Source organism: Coregonus lavaretus (assembly GCF_964263955.1).
Source record: "Coregonus lavaretus genome assembly, chromosome: 3".
NCBI lineage: Eukaryota > Metazoa > Chordata > Actinopteri > Salmoniformes > Salmonidae > Coregonus > Coregonus lavaretus.
In genome coordinates, this window is record NC_139990.1 from 13,737,137 (window position 1) to 13,753,944 (window position 16,808).

Sequence of the window (16,808 nt, forward strand, 5' to 3'; positions counted from 1 at the left end):
GCCCCATAGATAACTATTGTCATACCTGTTGTCATTGTCTTCAGAAAGTATTCACACCCCTTGACTTTTTCCACATTTTGTTGTTACAGTCTGAATTTAAAATGGATGAAATTGAGATTTTGTGTCACTGATCTACACACAATACCTCATAATGTCGAAGTAGAATTATGTTTTTAGAAATGTTTACTAATTAATAAAAAATATAATGCTGAAAAGTCTTGTCAATAAGTATTCAGCCCTTTTGTTATGGCAATCCTAAATAAATTCAGGAGTAAAAATGTGCTTAACAAGTCACATTATAAGTTGCATGGACTCTGTGTGCAATAATAGTGTTAACATTATTTTTAAATGACTACCCCATCTTTGTACCCCGTAAATACAATTATCTGTAAGGTCTTTCAGTCAAGCAGTGAAATTCAAGCACAGATTCAACCACAAAGGCCAGGGAGGTTTTCCAATGCCTCGCAAAGATGGGCACCTATTGGTAGATGGGTAAAAAATGACATTGAATATACCTTTGAGCATGGTGATGTTATTAATTACACTTTGGATGGTGAATCAATACACCCAGTCACTACAAAGATACAGGCGTCCTTCCTAACTCAGTTGCCGGAGAGCAAGGAAAACACTCAGGATTTCACCATGAGGCCAATGGTGACTTTAAAACAGTTACAGAGTTGCCTCCTGAGTGGCGCAGCGGTCACTACCGTCACAGCCGGCCGTGACCAGGAGTCCCATAGGGCGGCACACAATTGTCCCAGCGTCGTCCGGGTTAAGGGAGGGTTTGACTGGGGAGGCTTTCCTTGGCTCATCGCACTCTAGTGACTCCTTGTGGTGGGCCGGGCGCCTGCAAGTTGACTTCAGTCGTCAGTTGGACAGTGTTTCCGCCGACACATTAGTGCGGCTGGCTTCCGGGTTAAGTGAGCAGGTGTTAAGAAGCAGCACGGCTTGGTGGGTCATGTTTGGGAGGACGCATGACTCGACATTCGCCTCTCCCGAGCCCGTTAGAGAGTTGCAGAGATGAGACAAGATCATAACTAGCAATTGGATATCACGAAATTGGGGAGAAAAAGGGGGTAAAATTCCCCCAAAATAAATAAACTGTTACAGAGTTTAACTGCTGTGATAGGAGAAAACTGAGGATGGATCAACAACATTGTAGTTACTCCACAATACTAACATAAATGACAGAGTGAAAAGAAGGAAGCCTGTAAAGAATACAAATATTGCAAAGCATGTTTGCAATAAGGCACTGAAGTAATACTGCAAATACGGCAAATCCAACACAACACTTCACTGAGTACTACTCTTCATATTTTCAAGCATGGTGGTGGCTGCATCGTGTTATGGGTATGCTTGTCATCGACAAGGACTAGGGAGTTTTTTAGGATATAAATTAAAGGAATAGAGCTAAGCACAGGCAAAATCCTAGAGGAAACTTGGTTCAGTCTGCTTTCCAGAAGACACTAGGAGCAGTGGCGGCTCCTGAAAAAATTCTCAGGGGGGGCAATTTTTCTGATGATTTAGGTGACCTACACACATTTTTAAAAAGATATGTCCAGCAACAACATGAAGACAGGGGCAGCATATAAGTCAATGCCAGAAGCATTTATTGACTGATCTCAAAAGTGTTGGCTTACAAAAGCAAAATAAGTTATCACAGTAAAAATAATCAAGGGTGTTCTTTCACATTCCTCAACACTGCATAAACAATATGCATTTCCATAAACAAATGAAATATCAGCTGAAAATACAGCATCTTGGTATTTGTTCAGATTGCAGGATCAACAAGAGCTTTTACCACATTTTTTGCCTCATGGTTGAATTGGAAATATGTGCACCTGAGCATAATTCACAACAAGCAAGCAGGAGCTTTTGATAGAGGCTACTGAAAACATTGATGCAAGTTATTGGTAATAATAAATTTTTATAGACTTCCATATTCTGCCCTCTTGTATAGATTTGTGAAAATGAACAGTGATAGACATTTTGCCTGAAAACAGAATTTGAAAATAATTTCTAGAAAAGGTAAACACAGCTATCTGTATGGCTTTGTAAAAATGAACAACCATATTCTGGCCAATTGTATAGATTTGTAAATATGAACAACCATATTCTGGCCAATTGTATAGATTTGTAAAAATGAACATGAACAGATTATTATTTTTTAAAAACTTTTTTAAAAATGAAAAATAACTATTTTAAACAACATCAACTGTGAACTGATTTGGGCGTGTGTGTGTTAAAGAGACAGACAGGGAGGGACAAAGAGAGAGAGAGGCTACATTACTTGTACTGAAACTGTTCTCTTCTCTCTTTCAATGCAGCAAAGCGGTCAATGACTTTCTCATTGAAATCAGGCATGCTGAGGACTAGTTCACTCTCCATGGAAAGCATGGCCAGTGCATTCAGACGTTCCTGGCCCATTGAATTTCGCAGGAATGTCTTAACTCGTGTCAAAGTTGAGAAACATCTCTCAGCTTCAGCTGTTGTAATAAATAATAATAATAATATGCCATTTAGCAGACGCTTTTATCCAAAGCGACTTATCATGGGAGTAGTTATGAGGATGTTCAACAGAGTCACAGTCTCAGAGAACGTCTCCTGGAGGTTGTAGCTCATGAGAACCTGGTACAGTGCCAGTGCACCACAGTTTGACTTTCTCGTCGTCGGCAAAAAGACTGTTCAGTCTCTCCAAAAGCACACTGGCGATTGAGACTGAGGTTGATTCCGAGATGGGAAGGAACTCAAAAAAGCGCTCCTGCACTTTGTGGTTGCTATCTATGTACCTCAGCACAAGCACCAGCTGTGTCTGTGTAGAAACGTCCGTGGTCTCGTCAGCTTGGATAGCTACGAAGTTCGCCGACTTCACCTCCTCCACAATATGTTCCCTCATGACCGATAGCATACACTCCAGTAGCTCGTTTTTAATGGTCTTTGATGTGAACTTCTTTCAAAGAGACAATCGAGTTGCACTGAAGGCTAGCCATCTTGATAGTAGTACGTGAATTGATTGACGCTGCTACCCGCTCTTTTCTTAGTTACGTTCATGGTTATGTTACATATGACGAAAGCGCGTAAGTGCAAGCCCTCAGAAACCCATAGAGATTGTATTGAAAGCTCTGATATTTGAAAAAAAAAGATTTTACATGACAGGCTATGAGAGACTTCTGGGCGATTTTCAACCTGACTGAAATCGCCCCAAAAGGGGCAGGGCCATTTGAAGCACGACTTTAGCCTGATTGGACATTTAGTGGCAGATCAGACGTCTAGATTAGAACACTGATAACTACTGTTGCCGTGATATAATTGATTAGAAAAAAAATCCCTTCCTTTTCCCGTTTGGCAGTGCGTCGCCCATATCACCCTAATGAACACACCGCCCCTGACTAGGAGACAAATTCACTTTTCAGAAGGACAGTTACCTAAAAGACAGCCAAAAATACACTGGAGTTGCTTACCAGACAAAATTGAATGTTCCTGAGTGGCCTAGTTAGTTCTGACTTAAATCGGCTTGAAAATCTATGGTAAGACTTGAAAATATCTGTCTAGCAATGATCAACAACCAACTTGACAGAGCTTAAAGAATTTTTAAAAGAATAATGGGCAAATATTGTACAATCTAGGTGTGCAAATCTCTTAGAGATTTGCCCAGAAAGACTGTAATAACATGTATTGACTCAGGGGGTTGAATACTTATCTAATCAATATATATTACTGTTTTATTTTCCATTAATAAAAAATAAAAAATCATTTTTTTCTTCCACTTTGACATTACAGAGTATTTTGTGTAGGTCGTTGACAAAAAAAAGGACAATTCAATCCACTTTAATCCCACTTTGTAACACAACAAAATGTGGAAGAAGTTAAGGTGTGTGAATACTTTCTGAAGGCACTGTATAATGTATGAATTGTGAAAAGAACATAGAATGTTTGTGTGTTGTACAATGTTAAAGAAATACTCCTAAATATAAATGCATTTGATAAAAGATTCTGATTCAAATTGAAAGAAGTGGAAAATAGAAAGTGATGAAGAAGAACAGAAAGGAAACGTTACTTCCTTTTGAACTTACTGCAAAATGCAGGTCTCGTCATTTTGAATTCCAGTGAACTTCTCCTCATCAACCAGCAGCCAGCTGGCTGGGTCAGCATCATGAGCAGTGTTTTAATTCAAAGATGCTCAGCGAGATACACAACAAACAGCACAATAGGTTCATTAAAGTAAAGTAATTAAAATAAGTAAACGGGGCGAAGTGTCGTGCACACACACATGCATATACACACACACACACACACACATATACACACACACACACATACATATACACACACACACATACATATACACACACATACATATACACACTCGCCTAATGAAAGTTTTGGGAGGTGTTTCAAGTGTGCTGTTTGTGCGTGCGTGTCTCAGGCAGGGGAGTCTACCTCCTCTCCTCTCTCTTGGCCCTGTAGAGGAGGGAGATTCATGGTCAATCAATTGGTGATTGTGTGCAACAAAAGGAGGATAGCTCATTAGCGCCGAAGACACACCTGTGGTCATTTGTCTTCTTTTCACTGATGAGGCCAGAGGGTGCTTTAATTTCCCTCTTGTTTCCTAGAAAAATATGCCTGCTCAGCCCATCTAGTGTGGGTGTGGTGTGTGTGTGTGCGTGTGTGTGTGTGTGTGTGGACCACCTGCCTCTGCAGGTTCCCTGCTGATGTGCACCAGCTGTTCGTCTCTGCTTCTACAACTTAGTATAGTTTTTCCCAACCCTGGTCCTCCAGTACCCCCAACAGTACACATTTTTATTGTAACCCTGGACACGCACACCTGATTCATCTTGTCAACTAGTCATCAAGCCCTCAATGAGCTGAATGAGGTGTGTTTGTCCAGGGCTACAATAAAAATGTGCACTGTTGGGGTTACTGGAGGACCAGGATTGGGAAACACTGTCTTAGTAAGATACCAAATATCTATCAATGAAACTGTTACTCTGGTTTTAGTCAATCTAATAGGTTTAGGGCTGACACAGAATAAGCTTGGTTCTGGACTAAAAACATGCAATAAGTCCAGGAAACCAGCTCTTGATGTGCAAATAGAAGACATGTCATCCACACCCCATTCCCATCCCTAACACCTACCCTACTGCATATTCCCCATACCCTATCACCAGTCACACTCTCTCTGTGTTAATGCATATGATGTTAATGTACTTAATTCCAGACCCTAAACTAAATGATTTACACTTCATTAGTTAAAGAGGATGATGAACTGAACAGACTTTAACACCCATTAGCTATTCCACTACCGATTTAATAGGTTTAATAGGATGTGAGCAAAGCAGTGGTTACCTGTTTCCTCTGATGTTTTCTCCTTTAACTTCAGATCATGTAAGAGAGGCTGTCCTGAGCTGACAGTCTGCTGCTGACGGCAACATGTTTCTACATTGCCCTGTCACAGTGAATATATGGAGGAGATATGGACAGAGGAGAGAGAGAATAGACGTATACAGAGACAGCTAGTATGGAAAATATGTGCTTGCTGTGGAATTAATTGGCAATCACATTGATATATGGACACGGTTGTTTAATGTTTAATACCTCAGAGTTATGAAAGATAGATAACCTATTTTACATGAGCCATAGTAGCAAAAATATGTCCTCTGGCTACGTTTTCCGGGAAGCAGTGTTTGAGTTGGATGTTTTACATTTTATCTTCCAGTCGTAATGTATTTTTTAATTTACAGTCTGTATCAGTGAAGGCACAGGGAATTTAGATGCATTACCTTTTAGTTATCAGCCTTCACGGTATGGCTGCTGCACTAGTATCTTATTACTTGTGCTACTGACTTCCCACAAAGGGCAGTTGGTAGACTTTATTGATCAATACTTGCTTTTTGCACACTACAGCATGCAGTCTTTCAACAGACTTTGCTTCTTTGCGTAATTAGCAGTAGCTTTTTTTGTCAGACTGTGTACATACAGTGGGGGGAAAAAGTATTTAGTCAGCCACCAATTGTGCAAGTTCTCCCACTTAAAAAGATGAGAGAGGCCTGTAATGTCCATCATAGGAACACGTCAACTATGACAGACAAATTGAGATTTTTTTTCTCCAGAAAATCACATTGTAGGATTTTTAATGAATTTATTTGCAAATTATGGTGGAAAATAAGTATTTGGTCACCTACAAACAAGCAAGATTTCTGGCTCTCACAGACCTGTAACTTCTTCTTTAAGAGGCTCCTCTGTCCTCCACTCGTTACCTGTATTAATGGCACCTGTTTGAACTTGTTATCAGTATAAAAGACACCTGTCCACAACCTCAAACAGTCACACTCCAAACTCCACTATGGCCAAGACCAAAGAGCTGTCAAAGGACACCAGAAACAAAATTGTAGACCTGCACCAGGCTGGGAAGACTGAATCTGCAATAGGTAAGCAGCTTGGTTTGAAGAAATCAACTGTGGGAGCAATTATTAGGAAATGGAAGACATACAAGACCACTGATAATCTCCCTCGATCTGGGGCACCACGCAAGATCTCACCCCGTGGGGTCAAAATGATCACAAGAACGGTGAGCAAAAATCCCAGAACCACACGGGGGGACCTAGTGAATGACCTGCAGAGAGCTGGGACCAAAGTAACACACTACGCCGCCAGGGACTCAAATCCTGCAGTGCGAGACGTGTCCCCCTGCTTAAGCCAGTACATGTCCAGGCCCGTCTGAAGTTTGCTAGAGTGCATTTGGATGATCCAGAAGAGGATTGGGAGAATGTCATATGGTCAGATGAAACAAAAATAGAACTTTTTGGTAAAAACTCAACTCGTTGTGTTTGGAGGACAAAGAATGCTGAGTTGCATCCAAAGAACACCATACCTACTGTGAAGCATGGGGGTGGAAACATCATGCTTTGGGGCTGTTTTTCTGCAAAGGGACCAGGACGCCTGATCCGTGTAAAGGAAAGAATGAATGGGGCCATGTATCGTGAGATTTTGAATGAAAACCTCCTTCCATCAGCAAGGCCATTGAAGATGAAACGTGGCTGGGTCTTTCAGCATGACAATGATCCCAAACACACCGCCCGGGCAACGAAGGAGTGGCTTCGTAAGAAGCATTTCAAGGTCCTGGAGTGGCCTAGCCAGTCTCCAGATCTCAACCCCATAGAAAATCTTTGGAGGGAGTTGAAAGTCCGTGTTGCCCAGCGACAGCCCCAAAACATCACTGCTCTAGAGGAGATCTGCATGGAGGAATGGGCCAAAATACCAGCAACAGTGTGTGAAAACCTTGTGAAGACTTACAGAAAACGTTTGACCTGTGTCATTGCCAACAAAGGGTATATAACAAAGTATTGAGAAACTTTTGTTATTGACCAAATACTTATTTTCCACCATAATTTGCAAATAAATTCATTAAAAATCCTACAATGTGATTTTCTGGATTTTTTTTCTCGTTTTGTCTGTCATAGTTGACGTGTACCTATGATGAAAATTACAGGCCTCTCTCATCTTTTTAAGTGGGAGAACTTGCACAATTGATGGCTGACTAAATACTTTTTTCCCCCACTGTATGTACATCTATATTCATATTCAGATATTCACATCAAAGTGGGAAGGTTTCCTTCTCTATTTCCTTCTGGTCCGACTACATGAAGCAGAATTAATTTGTAGGAGCGGTGATTGAACACCCATGGATTTCACAATAAACTATTGACAGAGAGGTGGAACGGATAGATTATGTTTGGAGGCTTAGATTAGAATGATCCCCAGTGGTGGTTGATCCTGTGGGAATAGTGGGAATGGAAATAGCCTTGCCTGTCTGGAAGAGCTAGGCTACTGTATGTGATCTAAAAACACAGTGGCTCTGCTGTGGCGATATGTTTTGCGACAACACGTACAACAGTCACCTACAGTCCTGTGCGACAGGGTCAAGGGGCGATGTCCATATGATGGGGTTACTTCCTCATTAGGCTGTGATGTAGACTAGGGCCTTTATTTATAATAGGTTCTTTAATTAGAATAGGGGTTTCTGGTAGTTGTTGCTGTGAAAAGGGCTCCTCTGACAGGAGGTGCTGGTTTCAACCCTCCACAACTTCACCAGTCATCATCACAACTTCACTGGGACTTAAATACAAGTCTGGCTATGTTTCTATATGTTGTTGTGTTACAGGCTCTCTATCCTAGACAAATACAGTCATGTCTATTGGACTTTCACGTAGCCAAAATCATGCATAGATATCCATGAGACATTTGCACAGAAATTTGAGCCACAGGCATCGATCTTGATCTTCATCCTGTGTGGTTCACCTTCCCCAAGTCCCTCTCCCCCCTCCCCTCCCGTAATAGAGATGAATAGAGCGAATTAACAGATTGACCTCCCTGGGCTGGTAACTGGTTGATCAGATTTCCATTCAAAAATCTGAATCGCACACATTGATTAGGACATAATTAATTGATCATGGACTGGAAGGAGAGGAGCGAGGGAGGGAGAGAGGGATGATGGACTGAAGGGCATTCAGGCTCAACCAATGGAATCTCATGAATGCTAAATTTAGTTTTAGTAGTCTCATTCTGTTTTCAACACAGAAAAACTCCCTCAGGTACACAACACACACACGCGCACGCACGCTCCTGCACACACCACACACACACACAGTCAACCTACTTTACAATGTTTTTTGTATTTATTCTATTCAGAATATTGATATGATGACTGATCAATTTCTTCCCACAACAGTACTGTGAGATATGGACTACTGACCAAAACCATTATCTGAAAACCAAGCTATACAAAAAGCTATGCTCATAGTATGACACCTGTGTAAGGTCAAGGGAAGGCGGAGTAACAGTGTGGTTTGATTTCATAAGCCTTTATTCCCTGACAACTACCTGCCCTGTCATCATCTGTCATTCTTAGTGTGTGTGTGTGTGTGTGTGTGTGTGTGTGTGTGTGTTAGTTTATTAGGATCCCCATTAGCTACTGCACATGCAATAGCTACTCTTCCTGGGGTCCATTAGCTACTGCATATGCAATAGCTACTCTTCCTGGGGTCCATTAGCTACTGCACATGCAATAGCTACTCTTCCTGGGGTCCATTAGCTACTGCACATGCAATAGCTACTCATCCTGGGGTCCATTAGCTACTGCACATGCAATAGCTACTCTTCCTGGGGTCCATTAGCTACTGCACATGCAATAGCTACTCTTCCTGGGGTCCATTAGCTACTGCACATGCAATAGCTACTCTTCCTGGGGTCCATTAGCTACTGCACATGCAGCAGCTACTCTTCCTGGGGTCCATTAGCTACTGCACATGCAGCAGCTACTCTTCCTGGGGTCCATTAGCTACTGCACATGCAATAGCTACTCTTCCTGGGGTCCATTAGCTACTGCACATGCAGCAGCTACTCTTCCTGGGGTCCATTAGCTACTGCACATGCAGCAGCTACTCTTCCTGGGGTCCATTAGCTACTGCACATGCAATAGCTACTCTTCCTGGGGTCCATTAGCTACTGCACATGCAATAGCTACTCTTCCTGGGGTCCATTAGCTACTGCACATGCAATAGCTACTCTTCCTGGGGTCCATTAGCTACTGCACATGCAGCAGCTACTCTTCCTGGGGTCCATTAGCTACTGCACATGCAGCAGCTACTCTTCCTGGGGTCCATTAGCTACTGCACATGCAGCAGCTACTCTTCCTGGGGTCCATTAGCTACTGCACATGCAATAGCTACTCTTCCTGGGGTCCATTAGCTACTGCACATGCAATAGCTACTCTTCCTGGGGTCCATTAGCTACTGCACATGCAGCAGCTACTCTTCCTGGGGTCCATTAGCTACTGCACATGCAGCAGCTACTCTTCCTGGGGTCCACACAAAACATACAAATACATGTTATAGATAAGAACAACATATGATATTACATTAAATTCCAAATAAAAAATTTAATAAGAGTTATATATTGGAAAGACACCAAGAGTCAACAAAAATACTATTTACACACTATTCATATCGACATATTAATATTCTTATATACAGTACAGTTAAATTAGATCTTTAGAAAGAGGAGAGGCACTATTTTTGTATCTGTTTTTTAAAGCTAAACTTGCTTTTTGCCTGAGTAACCTTTGGTGGCAGAGCATTCCACGATGACATGGCTCTATACATAACTGAGCGACGCATTAAATCTGTTTTTGGTTTGGTACCGTGAAGAAACCGATAGTGGCATGTCTGGTTGGGTATGTATGTCTGTTTGAAGTGTATGGAAATGGTTTATACAAGTGGTTAGGCAACCATGAAAGACTATCATGCATGTTGTTGATGTTAGTTCTGTGTGTGCGGTTAAAGGCATGCTGCTCTGTTTTGAGTCAGCTGCAGCTTTGCTAGGTCTTTCTTTGCTGCACCTGACCATATTACCTGACAGTAATCAAGATGGGACAAGACCAGATGCTGAACATCTAGTACAGTTGATTTTTGTGTCAAAAACAAAACAGACATGCCCCTCCCCATCTTCACAACAACTTTGTCAATATGACTTGACCATGATAACTGACCATCCAATGTTACTTCTAGGAGTTCAACTTCTTCAACTTGTTCAATGACACATCCTTTACGCACAACTCCAGTTGAGGTTTAGGTCTACGAGAATGCTTTGAACCAAATACAATGCTTTTGGTTTTAGATGTATTTAAGATCAGTTTATTGTTAATTACCATTCTGACACTGACCGTAACTCCTTGCTAAGAGTCTCAGTGAGCTCACTGGCTGTAGGTGCTGATGTGTAGAGTGTGCAATCATCAGCATACATAGTCATTTTAGCTTCTTGTAAGACAAGTGGCAAATCATTTGTCAAAATAGAGAAGAGTAGCGGCCCAAGGCAACTTCCCTGACGGACACCTGTCATGGAAATGTTAGTACTGAGAGACTTAGACAATTATTCAAGCAATCATCTTTATTTAACATCGATTAATTATTGCAATAATGAAATCGTCGACCGCACACTCTGAAGTGTGTGTTGCCGAGAGCTTAACTAATAATGAAAAAACAGAGATCTTATACAGTGGGGAGAACAAGTATTTGATACACTGCCGATTTTGCAGGTTTTCCTACTTACAAAGCATGTAGAGGTCTGTAATTTTTATCATAGGTACACTTCAACTGTGAGAGACGGAATCTAAAACAAAAATCCAGAAAATCACATTGTATGATTTTTAAGTAATTAATTTGCATTTTATTGCATGACATAAGTATTTGATACATCAGAAAAGCAGAACTTAATATTTGGTACAGAAACCTTTGTTTGCAATTACAGAGATCATACGTTTCCTGTAGGTCTTGACCAGGTTTGCACACACTGCAGCAGGGATTTTGGCTCACTCCTCCATACAGACCTTCTCCAGATCCTTCAGGTTTCGGGGCTGTCGCTGGGCAATACGGACTATCAGCTCCCTCCAAAGATTTTCTATTGGGTTCAGGTCTGGAGACTGGCTAGGCCACTCCAGGACCTTGAGATGCTTCTTACGGAGCCACTCCTTAGTTGCCCTGGCTGTGTGTTTCAGGTCGTTGTCATGCTGGAAGACCCAGCCACGACCCATCTTCAATGCTCTTACTGAGGGAAGGAGGTTGTTGGCCAAGATCTCGCGATACATGGCCCCATCCATCCTCCCCTCAATACGGTGCAGTCGTCCTGTCCCCTTTGCAGAAAAGCATCCCCAAAGAATGATGTTTCCACCTCCATGCTTCACGGTTGGGATTGTGTTCTTGGGGAGTTTAGACCAAAAAGTTTAGACCAAAAGTTTAGACCAAAAGGTGGAGTTTAGACCAAAAAGCTCTATTTTTGTCTCATCAGACCACATGACCTTCTCCCATTCCTCCTCTGGATCATGCAGATGGTCATTGGCAAACATCAGACGGGCCTGGACATGCGCTGGCTTGAGCAGGGGGACCTTGCGTGCGCTGCAGGATTTTAATCCATGACGGCGTAGTGTGTTACTAATGGTTTTCTTTGAGACTGTGGTCCCAGCTCTCTTCAGGTCATTGACCAGGTCCTGCCGTGTAGTTCTGGGCTGATCCTTCACCTTCCTCATGATCATTGATGCCCCACGAGGTGAGATCTTGCATGGAGCCCCAGACCGAGGGTGATTGACCATCATCTTGAACTTCTTCTATTTTCTAATAATTGCACCAACAGTTGTTGCCTTCTCACCAAGCTGCTTGCCTATTGTCCTGTAGCCCATCCCAGCCTTGTGCAGGTCTACAATTTTATCCCTGATGTCCTTACACAGCTCTCTGGTCTTGGCCATTGTGGAGAGGTTGGAGTCTGTTTGATTGAGTGTGTGGACAGGTGTCTTTTATACAGGTAACGAGTTCAAACAGGTGCAGTTAATACAGGTAATGAGTGGAGAACAGGAGGGCTTCTTAAAGAAAAACTAACAGGTCTGTGAGAGCTGGAATTCTTACTGGTTGGTAGGTGATCAAATACTTATGTCATACAATAAAATGCAAATGAATTACTTAAAAATCATACAATGTGATTTTCTGGATTTTTGTTTTAGATTGTCTCTCACAGTTGAAGTGTACCTATGATAAATATTACAGACCTCTACATGCTTTGTAAATAGGAAAACCTGCAAAATCGGCAGTGTATCAAATACTTGTTCTCCCCACTGTATAGGAGACCTAAAAATGCTTAGTCATGGCTGGTTCCACCCCTTCCATGCAGATTGGGGGCACCATAAGCCACTTTGGGTTCATCTCCTGGTCATCTGCCTCTGGTGTTATTTTTAACCCCACCTAGTCTTAGTTTCCCAGATGCCAGGATAATTAGGAATACTGAGGGCTTTGTTCTGTTCCTCCAGGCTCTCGCTATCTGGTTAAACATACACCACATCTTGTCTATGGAATGCAGGCTGTAAGTCAGCTCAAGCTATCTCTAGTGACCATACGCCCAGATTAGCTGCAGGGAGTTAGAGTGGAGACCATGAAACACAGCATTAGTAGAACAGAAATGTCTTACTAAGGTAGCTTAGTGGTTAAGAGCGTTGTGCCAGTAACCGAAAGGTCGCTGGTTCTAATCCCCGAGCCGACTAGGTGAAAAATCTGCCCTTGAGCAAGGCACTTAACCCTAATTGCTCCTGTAAATCGCTCTGGATAAGAGCGTCTGCTAAATGACTAATTATTATTATTGTAATTATTATTACTGTTTGTTAAGTAAATCATTGTTAAATATCCAACAAATGTCACACACCGCACTGCACATATCTGATGTTAAACAAGTTTCCATTGAAGAATATTCTCTGAGTTCTATTGGAACTGTGTGTGTGTGTGTGTGTGTTTGTGTGTGTGTGCGCGCGCGCTCCTGTGTGTGTGTTCCACTGTATGTAACACCTGCCCCACCTCTCCTCTCTCCTGTAGGTGTGATGAGTGTTGTCTGTGCTACCACTTTGGCTGTCTGGACCCTCCCCTGAAGAAGTCTCCCAAGCAGACAGGATACGGCTGGATTTGCCAGGAGTGTGACACTTCCTCCTCCAAGGTGTGTGTGTGTGTGTGTGTGTGTGTGTGTGTGGACGTGTTTAACTATACTTGTGGGGACCAGAAGTCCCCACAAGAATAGTAAACCAAGAGAAACTTGACCAATTGGGGATATTTTGTTGGTCCCCACAAGGTCAAATGCTATTTCTAGGGGGTTGAGGGTTAAGGTTAGGGTTAGAAGATAGTGTTAGGTTTTTGGGTTAGGGTAAGGGTACGGGTTAGGATACAGGTTAGGTTTAAAGTTAGGGAAAATAGGATTTTGAATGGGACTGCATTGTATGTCCCCACAAGGTTAGCTGCGCAAGACTGTGTGTGTGTGTGTGTGTGTGTGTGTGTGTGTGTGTGTGTGTGTGTGTGTGTGTGTGTGTTGTGTGTGTGTGTGTAGGCACACAGGGTGATGGTGATGACGTATTCTTTCGGCTTATTCTGACTCCATCACATTATTGAAGCAACAGTTAAACAGCTAAATATTAACCTACAACAAATCTTACAAGGAAATGTATAGTTATATGGATATTAAGGATCAAAGGGAGAGAAGCACGTGTTTGAAGTGGTAAGAGACAAGCGTTGACAACAGCCATGGCTTCGCTTAAATTCTCCGATCTGCTTCCCGGGCTGTGTGTCTTTTTACCTTGTAACCGAACCTGACAGGAAGCCAAAATGGCCGCTACCATCACCAGTGTCCTCATAGTTACGCCATTGTCATCCATTTTCATTTGAAATGTCCCTAACTGAAAATGGCAAGTCCTACCAGAAGCACTTTTTATTATTTTCCTCCGTTTGCATTTTAAATAATGTTTTTCTTATTGAATTACCGTGTAATCAAGGGTAGCGTGCGGCAGCTTGTGAACCTAATTAAGTTGATAAATGTAAAGCGCATTTCAATTTCTCCGGGAAAGGTCAGTCTGTCCTATTGGCTCTATGTACGTGGAAAATGGGGGTTAATTGATGTTGCAGTAGGAGGATGAGAAAATAAAAGCCTGAGCCATACTGAAAACGCTGCATGCTGGGAATGATACGTTAAATTACAGGCAAAATGTAAAGGTTAAAGCACAGTTAAAATGTTAGATAGCAGAGTTAGTGGCGGGTTAAAATGTTAGATAGCTGACTGGAGACTTGTAGTTATTCTAAAGCGTGTTGTTATAGCGCTGTTGGGAAGGGGGCATGAAGATGCATCGGTGTAAAGCGTGTTGTTATAGCGCTGTTGGGAAGGGGGCATGAAGATGCATCGGTGTAAAGCGTGTTGTTATAGCGCTGTTGGGAAGGGGGCATGAAGATGCATCGGTGTAAAGCGTGTTGTTATAGCGCTGTTGGGAAGGGGGCATGAAGATGCATCGGTGTAAAGCGTGTTGTTATAGCGCTGTTGGGAAGGGGGCATGAAGATGCATCGGTGTAAAGCGTGTTGTTATAGCGCTGTTGGGAAGGGGGCATGAAGATGCATCGGTGTAAAGCGTGTTGTTATAGCGCTGTTGGGAAGGGGGCATGAAGATGCATCGGTGTAAAGCGTGTTGTTATAGCGCTGTTGGGAAGGGGGCATGAAGATGCATCGGTGTAAAGCGTGTTGTTATAGCGCTGTTGGGAAGGGGGCATGAAGATGCATCGGTGTAAAGCGTGTTGTTATAGCGCTGTTGGGAAGGGGGCATGAAGATGCATCGGTGTAAAGCGTGTTGTTATAGCGCTGTTGGGAAGGGGGCATGAAGATGCATCGGTGTAAAGCGTGTTGTTATAGCGCTGTTGGGAAGGGGGCATGAAGATGCATCGGTGTAAAGCGTGTTGTTATAGCGCTGTTGGGAAGGGGGCATGAAGATGCATCGGTGTAAAGCGTGTTGTTATAGCGCTGTTGGGAAGGGGGCATGAAGATGCATCGGTGTAAAGCGTGTTGTTATAGCGCTGTTGGGAAGGGGGCATGAAGATGCATCGGTGTAAAGCGTGTTGTTATAGCGCTGTTGGGAAGGGGGCATGAAGATGCATCGGTGTAAAGCGTGTTGTTATAGCGCTGTTGGGAAGGGGGCATGAAGATGCATCGGTGTAAAGCGTGTTGTTATAGCGCTGTTGGGAAGGGGGCATGAAGATGCATCGGTGTAAAGCGTGTTGTTATAGCGCTGTTGGGAAGGGGGCATGAAGATGCATCGGTGTAAAGCGTGTTGTTATAGCGCTGTTGGGAAGGGGGCATGAAGATGCATCGGTGTAAAGCGTGTTGTTATAGCGCTGTTGGGAAGGGGGCATGAAGATGCATCGGTGTAAAGCGTGTTGTTATAGCGCTGTTGGGAAGGGGGCATGAAGATGCATCGGTGTAAAGCGTGTTGTTATAGCGCTGTTGGGAAGGGGGCATGAAGATGCATCGGTGTAAAGCGTGTTGTTATAGCGCTGTTGGGAAGGGGGCATGAAGATGCATCGGTGTAAAGCGTGTTGTTATAGCGCTGTTGGGAAGGGGGCATGAAGATGCATCGGTGTAAAGCGTGTTGTTATAGCGCTGTTGGGAAGGGGGCATGAAGATGCATCGGTGTAAAGCGTGTTGTTATAGCGCTGTTGGGAAGGGGGCATGAAGATGCATCGGTGTAAAGCGTGTTGTTATAGCGCTGTTGGGAAGGGGGCATGAAGATGCATCGGTGTAAAGCGTGTTGTTATAGCGCTGTTGGGAAGGGGGCATGAAGATGCATCGGTGTAAAGCGTGTTGTTATAGCGCTGTTGGGAAGGGGGCATGAAGATGCATCGGTGTAAAGCGTGTTGTTATAGCGCTGTTGGGAAGGGGGCATGAAGATGCATCGGTGTAAAGCGTGTTGTTATAGCGCTGTTGGGAAGGGGGCATGAAGATGCATCGGTGTAAAGCGTGTTGTTATAGCGCTGTTGGGAAGGGGGCATGAAGATGCATCGGTGTAAAGCGTGTTGTTATAGCGCTGTTGGGAAGGGGGCATGAAGATGCATCGGTGTAAATGATCAACAACTATCCTAGGATTTCTGCAACAACAGATTGGACTGTTGTTGTTTCTGCCCAACATTACAGTCCTCCTGTATGTTTGCATATTTATATTGTTCTCATAGCTGTGTAGTTCAACCAGAGTGCCATGCTGGTTCACAAAGAGATAATACACATTAATATAACCTTAATTGTTTTTACAAAGCATAGATGGAGATTAAGTTTATAACCATACATAGAGCTGAACTCTGATAATAAAGAGCCATGTTGAGAGCATTACCGACTATAATATACTGCCTGTGTCTACTGCTCTGGTGTAAATAGTATTAGTCAAAGGGGAGAGGAAAGACTCAGAACACTATCCTGCT

At 42.9% G+C, this 16,808-nt stretch overlaps 1 protein-coding gene across 1 annotated transcript in view; it reads left to right on the forward strand.

Annotated features, from left to right (window-relative positions):
- The window catches only part of LOC311116635 (PHD finger protein 14-like), a gene marked incomplete at its 3' end in the record, with an annotated part of 87,119 nt that overhangs the window by 53,219 nt on the left and 17,092 nt on the right, over positions 1-16,808 (forward strand). Inside the window, exon 19 of the mRNA XM_084157436.1 lies at positions 13,407-13,524. Within this exon, the coding sequence (XP_084013562.1) occupies positions 13,407-13,524 (118 nt within the window). The remainder of the gene's footprint in view (positions 1-13,406; positions 13,525-16,808) is intronic.